The following is an 11,826-nucleotide window of genomic DNA, read 5'->3' on the forward strand; positions in this document are numbered from 1 at the left end:
ACGGATCGTCCGTGACCATCTCTTGAAGTTCCGGGTACCAAGTCCTTCTTGGCCAATCCGGAGCCACTAGTCTTACTCCTCTTTGCCGTATAATCCTCAATACCTTTGGTATGAGAGGCAGAGGAGGAAACACATACACCGACTGGTACACCCAAGGTGTTACCAGCGCGTCCACAGCTATTGCCTGCGGATCTCTTGACCTGGCGCAATACCTGTCCAGTGTTTTGTTGAGGCGAGACGCCATCATGTCCACCATTGGTTTTACCCAACGGTTTAATAGCATGTGGAAAACTTCTGGATGAAGTCCCCACTCTCCCGGGTGAAGGTCGTGTCTGCTGAGGAAGTCTGCTTCCCAGTTGTCCACGCCCGGGATGAATACTGCTGACAGTGCTATCACGTGATTCTCCGCCCAGCGAAGGATCCTGGCAGCTTCTGCCATTGCCCTCCTGCTTCTTGTGCCGCCCTGTCTGTTTACATGGGCGACTGCCGTGATGTTGTCCGACTGGATCAACACCGGTCTTCCTTGAAGCAGAGGTTCCGCCTGGCTTAGAGCATTGTAGATTGCTCTTAGTTCCAGAATGCTTATGTGAAGAGACTTTTTCAGGCTCGACCACACTCCCTGGAAATTTCTTCCCTGTGTGACTGCTCCCCAGCCTCTCAGGCTGGCCTCCGTGGTCACCAGGATCCAATCCTGCATGCCGAATCTGCGGCCCTCCAATAGATGAGCCTCCTGCAACCACCACAGAAGGGATACCCTTGTCCTCGGCGACAGGGTTATCCGCAGGTGCATCTGAAGATGCGACCCTGACCATTTGTCCAACAGATCCCTTTGCATGGAATCTGCCGAAAGGGATTGCTTCGTAAGAAGCTACCATTTTTTCCCAGGACTCTTGTGCATTGATGTACAGACACCTTTCCTGGTTTTAGGAGGTTCCTGACCAGGTCAGATAACTCCTTGGCTTTTTCTTCGGGAAGAAAAACCTTTTTCTGAACTGTGTCCAGAATCATCCCCAGGAACAGCAGACGAGTTGTCGGCATTAATTGGGATTTTGGAATATTCAGAATCCATCCGTGCTGCTTTAGCACCTCTTGAGATAGTGCTAAACCCATCTCTAGCTGTTCTCTGGACCTTGCCCTTATTAGGAGATCGTCCAAGTATGGGATAATTAATACGCCTTTTCTTCGAAGAAGAAATATTATCTCGGCCATTACCTTTGTAAAGACCCGAGGTGCCGTGGACAAACCAAACGGCAGCGTCTGAAACTGATAGTGACAGTTTTGTACAACGAACCTGAGGTACCCCTGGTGTGAGGGGTAATTGGAACGTGGAGATACGCATCCTTGATGTCCAAGGATACCATAAAGTCCCCTTCTTCCAGGTTCGCTATCACTGCTCTGAGTGACTCCATCTTGAACTTGAACTTCTTTATGTACAGGTTCAAGGACTTCAGATTTAGAATAGGCCTTACCGAGCCATCCGGCTTCGGTACCACAAAAAGAGTGGAATAATACCCCTTCCCTTGTTGTAGAAGAGGTACCTTGACTATCACCTGCTGAGAATACAGCTTGTGAATGGCTTCCAAAACCGTCTCCCTTTCTGAGGGGGACGTTGGTAAAGCAGACTTCAGGAAACGGCGAGGTGGCTCTGTCTCTAATTTCAACCTGTACCCCTGAGATATTATCTGCAGGATCCAGGGATTTACCTGCGAGTGAGCCCACTGCGCGCTGTAATTCTTGAGACGACCGCCTACCGCCCCCGAGTCCGCTTGCGAAGCCCCAGCGTCATGCTGAGGCTTTTGTAGAAGCCGGGGAGGGCTTCTGTTCCTGGGAAGGAGCTGCCTGTTGCTGTCTCTTCCCTCGTCCTCTGCCTCGTGGCAGATATGAATAGCCCTTTGCTCGCTTATTTTTAAAGGAACGAAAGGGCTGCGGTTGAAAGGTCGGTGCCTTTTTCAGTTGGGGAGTGACTTGAGGTAGAAAGGTGGATTTCCCGGCCGTAGCCGTGGCCACCAAATCCGATAGACCGACCCCAAATAACTCCTCTACGCATCGCCTGTCCACTGTCGTGTCCATAAAGCTCTTCTGGCCGAAATGGACATAGCACTTACCCGTGATGCCAGTGTGCAGATATCTCTCTGTGCATCACGCATATAAAGAAATGCATCCTTTATTTGTTCTAACGACAGTAAAATATTGTCCCTGTCCAGGGTATCAATATTTTCGATCAGGGACTCTGACCAAACTACCCCAGCACTGCACATCCAGGCAGTCGCAATAGCTGGTCGTAGTATAACACCTGCATGTGTGTATATACCTTTTTGGATATTTTCCATCCTCCTATCTGATGGATCTTTAAGTGCGGCCGTCTCAGGAGAGGGTAACGCCACTTGTTTTGATGAGCGTGTTAGCGCTTTGTCCACCCTAGGAGGTGTTTCCCAGCGCTCCCTAACCTCTGGCGGGAAAGGGTATAAAGCCAATAACTTCTTTGAAATTAGCAGTTTTTTATCGGGGCACCCCACGCTTCATCACACACGTCATTTAATTCTTCTGATTCGGTAAAAACTACTGGTAGTTTTTTCACACCCCACATAATACCCTGTTTAGTGGTACCTGTAGTATCAGCTAAATGTAACATCTCCTTTATTGCCAAAATCATATAACGTGTGGCCCTACTGGAAAATACGGTTGATTCGTCACCTTCACCACCGGAATCAGTGCCTGTGTCTGGGTCTGTGTCGACCGACTGAGGCAAGGGGCGTTTTACAGCCCCTGACGGTGTTTGAGGCGCCTGGACAGGCACTAATTGAGTGTCCGGCCGCCTCATGTCGGCAAACGACTGCTTAAGCGAGTTGACGCTATCCCGTAATTCCACAAATAAAGGCATCCATTCTGGTGTCGACCCCCTAGAAGGTGACATCCTCATATTTGGCAATTGCTCCGCCTCCACACCAATAACGTCCTCATACATGTCGACACACACGTACCGACACACAGCAGACACACAGGGAATGCTCTATACGAAGACAGGACCCACTAGCCCTTTGGGGAGACAGAGGGAGAGTCTGCCAGCACACACCAAAAAGCGCTATATATGACAGGGATAGCCTTATGATTAAGTGCTCCCTTATAGCTGCTTTTATATTAATATATTGCCATTTATTTTGCCCCCCCTCTCTGTTATACCCTGTTTCTGTAGTGCAGTGCAGGGGAGAGACCTGGGAGCCTTCCTGACCAGCGGAGCTGTGACAGAAAATGGCGCCGTGTGCTGAGGAGATAGGCCCCGCCCCTTTTCCGGCGGGCTCGTCTCCCGCTATTTAGTACATTTAGGCAGGGGTAAATATCTCCATATAGCCTCTGGGGCTATATGTGAGGTATTTTTAGCCTTTTTAAAGGTTTTCATTTGCCTCCCAGGGCGCCCCCCCCCCCCAGCGCCCTGCACCCTCAGTGACTGCCGTGTGAAGTGTGCTGAGAGGAAAATGGCGCACAGCTGCAGTGCTGTGCGCTACCTTAAGAAGACTGCAGGAGTCTTCAGCCGCCGATTCTGGACCTCTTCTTGCTTCAGCATCTGTGAGGGGGCCGGCGGCGTGGCTCCGGTGACCATCCAGGCTGTACCTGTGATCGTCCCTCTGGAGCTTCATGTCCAGTAGCCAATCCATCCTGCACGCAGGTGAGTTCACTTCTTCTCCCCTCTGTCCCTCGTTGCAGTGATCCTGTTGCCAGCAGGAATCACTGTAAAATAAAAAACCTAAGCTAAACTCTCTAAGCAGCTCTTTATGAGAGCCACCTAGAATTGCACCCTTCTCGGCCGGGCACAAAAATCTAACTGGAGTCTGGAGGAGGGTCATAGGGGGAGGAGCCAGTACACACCACCTGACCTGTAAAAGCTTTACTTTTGTGCCCTGTCTCCTGCGGAGCCGCTATTCCCCATGGTCCTTTCAGGAACCCCAGCATCCACTTAGGACGATAGAGAAATCTTTATTAAAGTGTACTCTTCATGCAGATTAAAACTCCCAACACTAACAGAACTAGCCAAGTAAAATCCTGGATTGCAACATACACTTATATACACTAAAAAAAACCAGTATGTTTCATAAATGCCTTATGTTAGCTGTTGACAAGTAAGTTTCTGAGCCCATAACACCAACCAAAGACAATACACTGCACACACTAATAGTGAGTACTGCCAGTTCATGGGATGCTCATACTCACTAATACTAAAATAGCCATAGCTGAGCAAAGTGGTAAATCTAGAAGAACCCATACATGTGAACATACAATACATAAGAATTAGTTTACTGCGCAGCTTTCTGTAAACAGCAAGTGCTCATTAACTTTCAAAATCCACCAATCAGCAATTAGAGACAATATGAGGCATTTTTACATGAGCATTAATTAGTTCACTTCAAATTATGGTGAAAGCTGTGTTAAGCCAAAAATAGATTGCCACACAATCCTGCCAGTTATAAGCTGGAGAGATAAATACACAGGAATGAAGAAGATTGCAAACGTGAGATTGTTTAATATTCTGATCTAAGGACATGTGTCGAGAGAACATCTGTACATACCAGGGAAGGTTGTCCTATTCCTGGTGAGATGACAGAGAAATCACTGAGAAGATCTTTGCGGATCCCTGTCCCACAATCATGAGACGTGGATTCAAAAACGGGGGACTCCTCATCCTCAGAAAGCACACGAAGATCAGGGGAAATTACACTGAAAGCCATTTTGGGGGCTCAATTTATTATTTCCTAAAGTGACAAAGAAAAGAAAATTTGTGGAGGTTGAAGAAGAAATACGAGAACACAAAACAGCTCAAATGTTTTCAGCAAACAGTTAAAACCTCAGCAACACTGTGCACCTGTCACAATGAAGCTCTACTTAATACGGTGTACGTGAAGTTAGGGAATAGGATAGGGTATTAGAGATTTCTTGAAATTATGCTGTATTGCTAGAACATGCACTAAGGCGATAGGGGACAATGGGGCAGATGTATTAAGCCCGGAGAAGTGATAATTACAAGGTGATAACGCACCAGCCAATCAATAACGGAAATTTTTCAAACCTGTAGTGATTGGCTGGTGCGTTACCACCTTCCACTTATCCAGGTTTAATACATCTGCCCCAATGCTACTTATGCTTGCAGCAGCACTTGTCTATGCATTCTGTTTGGAATGCGACAATAATAGAATTGCTGGAACTCGTGTATAGTTTGGATCGAAGGTTTGACAACTTAACAAGTGCTGCCACCTACAGTTTTTGAATCAGCTGTCTGAGCTTGTATTATTATGCGAGACTGAAACTAATTTTATCGAAAAAGGACAAACTTTCATGTATAGTGCTCCATCTTCATAAGCTAGCGACATTTATGAAGCTAAAATGCATCTGGGCAGAATTAAGGTCAGACAGCTTGTGTGGTTCATACTGTATGTACATGTCTGAGCAATATCTAGGCTTTGGAACAGTTGCTACAAGCGTCACATCCTTCAGAAAATGTAGACATCTCAAAAGTGATATTAAACACTAGTCTTTGAAGCATTGCTTAATTATATACGAGAGACATCGATAAGCTCTGAAGAGGAAATGTAATTCTTAAGGGGGGTACACATGGAGTGATGTTCACTTAATTTTTAAGCAATCTGACTAGATTGCTTATAAATTAAGAACACATCGCTCCGTGTGTAGGGGTGCCGGCGATAGCGATGCGCGGTCCCGTGCATCGCTATCGTCGGCTATAGATTGGGCATGCATGCCCAATCTAGTGAGCTCGCTCATTTCACCGCTGGGTGAAATGAGTGGTCCCCGTCACCTTCCTCGCTCAGCACACATCGCACTGTGCTGAGCAGGGGGTAGAGATGTGTGCTAAGTGGCCTGTGATAGATCGCTCAGCACACATCTCCAGGAGAAATCTCTTGTGTGTACCCCCTTTACACGGAAATTTAGGGTGTGATACTGAAGATAGACATTAAAAAGGTTGGCAAGGTCAAAAGACTAGGGTTCCAAACTCCATCATTGCATTCCAGGTTTTAAGGATATCCATGCTTGAGCACAGGTGTCTTAATCAGTACCTCCATCAATTTGACCATCTGGTCTCAATCATGGCTATCCTTACAACCTGTATTGTAATGGCAGTTTAGGAAGCTCCTGGATTGTTGCTAAAAAGGAAACCACCACAAAAGGAAGGAATAGGTGTGTTAGTCCACAGACACATGCTGAATTTGAGGCATTTCTTTATAGCACAACAACAAAACAGACAGCAGGTATTTTTATATGATTAACACTCCAAAATGCAGGTCTGCAAGTTAATGTATAATCAGATTTTACATGCCAAGTCTAGAATATGTTCATACACAGATTGCAATCCAGTAATTTGGCCAACTCCTGGTCACAATATTATTGACATTTGTATGTGAACATTTCATTAGCGCTCTCTCATTTGTTCTTTCCAATTTCACTCTGCTATACTGTCTGACAAATGGGGCACATCATCATCTCTGAGCTGACATGAACTGAATGGAAGACAAGAATGGCTTATCTTGGGGCCGGATTCAAATGTCCCACCCCCCTCCCGCCACAATCGCACCTACCGGCTGCTATTCTAATGTTGCTGCCGTCATGCGCAACAAGTTCACGTCAGGCTCGCTACCCCCTGGGTTAGCAATCTGAAATGCACATAACGAGACCCATTTGGGTCTTTTCATGCTCGCACCCATTACTTTAGTCTGGTAAATGTACTTTGCGCACTTAAACCCGGGTGTAATGGGCGTGATAACAGGGGGGAGGGCATTTGAATATCACCCCTCGATCTACCATCACTTTAGATGGGAGATCGGGGACTGCAGTAACATTTTAATTCCCCCCTTGGTATGAGAAAAAAAGTGGCAGCAGTGTGTTTTGGGATAGATGGCAATCATAATAGCACAAAATGCCATATTGTCACAGGCCAAAGGCATACAAGTATTGCCAAATGTCAACATACTGTACAGGATGACTCTACCTTATCAGAAATGTTTGGGACCAGAAGTATTTTGGAATTTTCAGTTCGTTTTCGGTTCATTTTTAAATATTTGCATACCACAATGAGATACTGTATCTTGGGGATGGGACTAAAGTCTAAGCACAGAACACATTTATGGCTCATATATACCTTATACCAATGGTTCTCAAACTGTGTGCCATGGCACCCAGGGGTTCCTTGGGAGACGAGCAGGGGTGCCTAGTATTGGTGGTCTAGAACCAACTCAAATTTTTTATGATCAATGTACAGTACCAGTGCTGGAGGCGGTCAATCAAAATACGTGGACAAACAGAAACAAATCTTGTCCCTCACCACACAACTAAACCTAAGGATGATCTATAAAAACAATGTACTTAATATATTTGTTTCTACATTTCTCAATAAGAAACTTTAGGTCTAGGGGTGCCGTGAAAAAAATTCTGATACTCTAGGGTACAATGATTCAAAAACTTTGAGAACCACTGCCTCATACACATAAGCTTGAAGGTAAATTTATACAATATATTTGAAATAATGTTGTGCCTGAAACAAAGCATGTGTACACTGTACCATCAGAAAGCAAAGGTGTCACTACTCTCAGTCACACACAAACATTGGGGATTTCATTGTTTCAGATTTGGGAGACTCAATCTGTGCAGTTGAAACATTTAGAAATAAGTTACAACTCGGGAATGTAAAGAGCATAGGTAAAGACATATTAAAGTACCCCACGTTCTGAACTTTAGCTCACAGTATATTAATTATTAAGAATTATAATAACTGCATGTACAATGAATAAAAACGCTGTACAGGCTGCTATGGTTTAGTGACCCTGCTATTTCCCAGCAAAACAATATGGGTGTTGCCAGCGACTACTTAGTACTGTGGAGCCCCTGCACAAATAGATACAATCAGTGGAATGCCGGGAGCCTGACAGGCATACCGCCTCCCGTGGATACCACACAGCAATGGGGCCACTACATTACACAAGATCATCTTTGGAGGCACATGTATGGAGGGAGCACGTTTTCCAGGCAGAGGGAGAGCATAGTAGGCACACACCGCCGGCCGGTACAGGGCATGCACAGGCTACACATGTAGATCACTGGGCAACCAGCACCGGGGAGCTCGATGTGAACCTTCCGGCGCCCGAACGCGTCTATTACAAACCACAACAACGTTATCAGGGTAATGTGTCGCTGGCCCCCGGTCGGTGTCCGCACTCACCTCCTCCCGACGGGACAGGGACCGCAGGCAACAGCAGCTTCCTCACCTCTATGCTCGTCACACCGGGACTGTTACTAACTGTACGTTTCAAACTACGCGCTAGGGAGCCGGACCATTCACAATGCGTTCAGTGCCAGTCAGCCAATCAGAAAGCTAGTCGCTCTAAACTATCCAATGAGAGGCTGTACGGTCGAATAAACAAGTTAGAACGAAGCATTCTCTACAACCAAACTAGCAGGCAGTGTTAAATAAACCAGTGATTACCTAGTTCCATAGTTGCCAATTCAGCTTATAACAAGCCAAATTGGGCTTGTTTTTTGTTTTTTTCAAGTTACTTTTTTTTTTTTGATGGCTGCTTGTTGCTTCTTTTTGGGCCTATAATTTTTTTTGCTGCTTGTTTTTGGGCTTTTTTTTTTTTCATTTTATTTTTTTTAAAGGTACCACTGGCACCGACCATCAGAGGTAGTCATTCATACAGTCATTCAACACAGATACCCACAAAGACATAGGTGAGAAGCTGTGGATGAATAGATTAATTGGAGGGTCTTAAATTGTGTCAAATGGCTGTGCAGTGACAGTGAAAAAATTCTAGTAAGCAAGTGCTTTTCTGCAAACTAAGGAGATTATTCAGAGATTGTTGCAGATTTTGCTATTTTAGCAAAATCTGCGACCACCAAAATCGCTCGCTGGGGGCCGCCCAGAACAGGGCAAGGCCACCCAGCTTGTGTGGTGCTGCCCCGCAATGTGATTGCAATTCAAATAGCGATTGACCCCTGCCTATGCAGCATAGCTGCATAAGCAGGGGCACCGCCGCTATGTTTCCAATCGCAGTAAACGCAGGCAACATCATTGGCCGGCCCGGAAAACAGCCATGACACGTCTATGTTTACTGTGACACCCCCCCCCCCCCCCTCCCCCAATGTCACAACACTGCCCATAGACACCCGTCGCCTGTCAATTATGATGCAAATGCATCCTTCCGGGATGCGATCCCATCATGATAGCATGCGCAGGTGGCTGAAAATCAGTCTGTGTCAGGGTCTGAATAAGGCCCATAATGTCTACCACTGACTGGAGGGGATGTAGTTAACCTGACTGTCGCGATTCCGGCATTAAGGATCCTGATGCCGAAATCCTGACAGACGGGAATGCCGACAGTACTCGCCATGGGTTTTCTTACTTGTGTGTGTCCACAACACCCATAGAGTGACAATAAAACCTGTGGTGAGTGCAGTGAGCCACTGTGCCGTGGCGATCGCACTCTTTGCGCTTGCCCCGCTGCCGGTATTCTGGTGGCCGGGATGCCGCTGTTGGTATACTGACAGCTGGCACCCCGTCTGCCGGGATATCATTACCATCCCGACTGGAGAACCAGATACCAGAAGAAAAAGTTCAAGAAACTGAAAGCTATTCACTTGACTTCAAGTTCCACAACTTACTGTATCTTCAGTCCATCCAGAAGCCAGACATAGCTCTAATAATTATATGTATTTTAATTAGGAAACCAAAAACTTAAGTTGGGCTTTTTTGGCGGCTTTTTAGGAATGGTTTGGGCTTGTTTTGGGCTTATTTTTTAGTCATCAGTTGCTTGTTTTTCATTTAATAGTTGGCAACACTGCCTAGTTCAGTCAATTTCATGTCTCAGGGACCAGTAGTCCGTGTGGCCCCGTACGACATGTCCATCCGTTCACCCCAGCAGCCGTTCGCCCAAGATACGTCGTATGCTGTCCGTTTGCATAGGGTGTGTACACACGGTGAGATCCTTGCTATGCCCGATTTTCACTTTGCGATTTCCCTTGAACTCCCCGGAGCCCAGATAGCACAGATTTTGACTAACTTTTCTTGAGATATGGACTATGTGTGCTTACGATTTTGGCTTATGTGAGATTTTAGCTTATGTGAGATGTCATTGACATGTGAGATGAAATAGATAGTACACCGATCTAGCAAGGATTGACTTGCCTGCACGGTCTATCTTTTCTTGCGATGCCGACCTGGCGGGACCGCGCATCGGGATCGCAAGGTGACTTTCACCTTGCGATCTGCACTAACTTTTCTTGCGATTTGACTATATATCTCACCATGAGTACACACCCTTACGCTATATCTTGGGCGATCCCAGCCATGCCTGCGGGGTACGACATATCACGAGTGCAGCACGTTCAATCTGGAGGATCTGTTCCGAGGCTCACGGAGCCGCGCACAAGATCGAACGGATACACAGGCAAAATGCCCGATTTCACCCAATATATCGGCCCGAATTGGGCTGAAATCGGGCATAATCGTTCTAGTGTATGGGGGCCCTTTAGTATACTGTAGGTACCTTTGCGCTACCATGTATCATAATAAAGAATTTTGGGGTTAGATTCTGAGTCGCACGCTATGTCGAAGTCGGACGTAAGTGAGTTATTTTTATTTACTAGGCGTGTGCGTCCCGATAGCGAGGGTTATTCAGGTTTGTTAGCAAACCGAAAAAAGCACACTAATGGGCAAAACCATGTTACACTGCAGGTGCGGTAGAGAGATTTAGATTTGGCTGAAACGCAACATGGTTTTTCCCATTAGTGTGCTTTTTTGGTTCGCTAACAAACCTGAATAAGGCCCAGTGTTTGTACAGAGTTGTGGCTGCGATTTCAGACATACGCACGCAGACGCATATGGTAAATAAACTAGGGATTTCCTGGGCGGTGACTGGAAGGTGGTTATTCTGGCGCATACATATGGTTTGTCTTACTGGTGTATTGCGAGAATGTCGATGAAGTGTTTGTGTATACCGACTCTAAAGGTGGGTACACACTGGCCGATATATCACAGCTCCGTCGGCCAGTGTGTATGGGCGATATGTCTGTGAACTCCGTCGTTCACAGACATATCGCGTTGGCCCCGTAGCACAGCCAACGGGCAATATATCTACCAATATATTGGCGTATCGCTGTGTGTGTACGGGCGACCAGCCGGCCGCCCGTACACATGCTGCGGCGGCTGGCAGTGATTGACAGCTGAACTGTGTGGGCGTGTGTACCAGGGACGTGCAGTCAGGGGAGGCAGTACCATCCATGTCATAATGATTAAAATAATAAAAAGAAGATATTTATAACAGAGTCTGTGATAAATATATTCTTTTATTATTTTAATAATCTCCCCCCCGTGAAAATGTTGGGCTGGGAGGCAGCGGGAGAGGTGCCTCCCGCGCCTAACATTAAAGTCCGGGCAGCGGGGTCGGCAGGGGGCGGGGCGCAGCAATGGGCTTTGAAAGCCCATTGAAAAAGTACAGGGAAGCGGCACCTTTACTGATGCCTCAATGACAGGGGCGTGCATTCAGCCCCGATGAATGCACACCCCTGTCATTCCCCCAAATGTGATTGGCCCAGCGGATCCAGTTCTGGATCCGCTGTCCAATCACTAGCAATCCCCCTTCCCGGCTGCAGCAGGCGCTGTGGGCTGTGTGGGAGCCCGCTGCAGCCGGCGCCGCTGACTGACACTAGAGGTCATAATTGATCCTAGTGTCTGAGAGGCGCTGCTATGGGAGAGACGTCATGAGTCATGACGTCTCTCCCATAGTAGTGAGGAGCCGGCGGCCGGAGACGGAGGACAGCGCAGCAGAAGCG

The 11,826-nt window shown here is 46.9% G+C and overlaps 1 protein-coding gene across 3 annotated transcripts in view; it reads right to left on the reverse strand.

The window, feature by feature from the left end:
- Positions 1 to 8,324, reverse strand: part of KIF20A (kinesin family member 20A) — a 97,643-nt gene extending 89,319 nt beyond the window's left edge. For 2 of the 3 annotated variants that reach the window (XM_063927885.1, XM_063927883.1), the window contains exons 1-2: positions 8,219 to 8,324; positions 4,563 to 4,745 (exon numbers count right to left, since the gene is read on the reverse strand). In XM_063927885.1, coding sequence (XP_063783955.1) covers positions 4,563 to 4,721 — 159 coding nt within the window. In that variant the 5' untranslated portion in view covers positions 4,722 to 4,745; positions 8,219 to 8,324. The remainder of the gene's footprint in view (positions 1 to 4,562; positions 4,746 to 8,218) is intronic. The other variant, XM_063927884.1, reaches the window with a different exon arrangement.
- Positions 8,325 to 11,826: the final 3,502 nt, after the last annotated feature.

This window comes from Pseudophryne corroboree, chromosome 6 (genome assembly GCF_028390025.1).
Source record: "Pseudophryne corroboree isolate aPseCor3 chromosome 6, aPseCor3.hap2, whole genome shotgun sequence".
NCBI lineage: Eukaryota > Metazoa > Chordata > Amphibia > Anura > Myobatrachidae > Pseudophryne > Pseudophryne corroboree.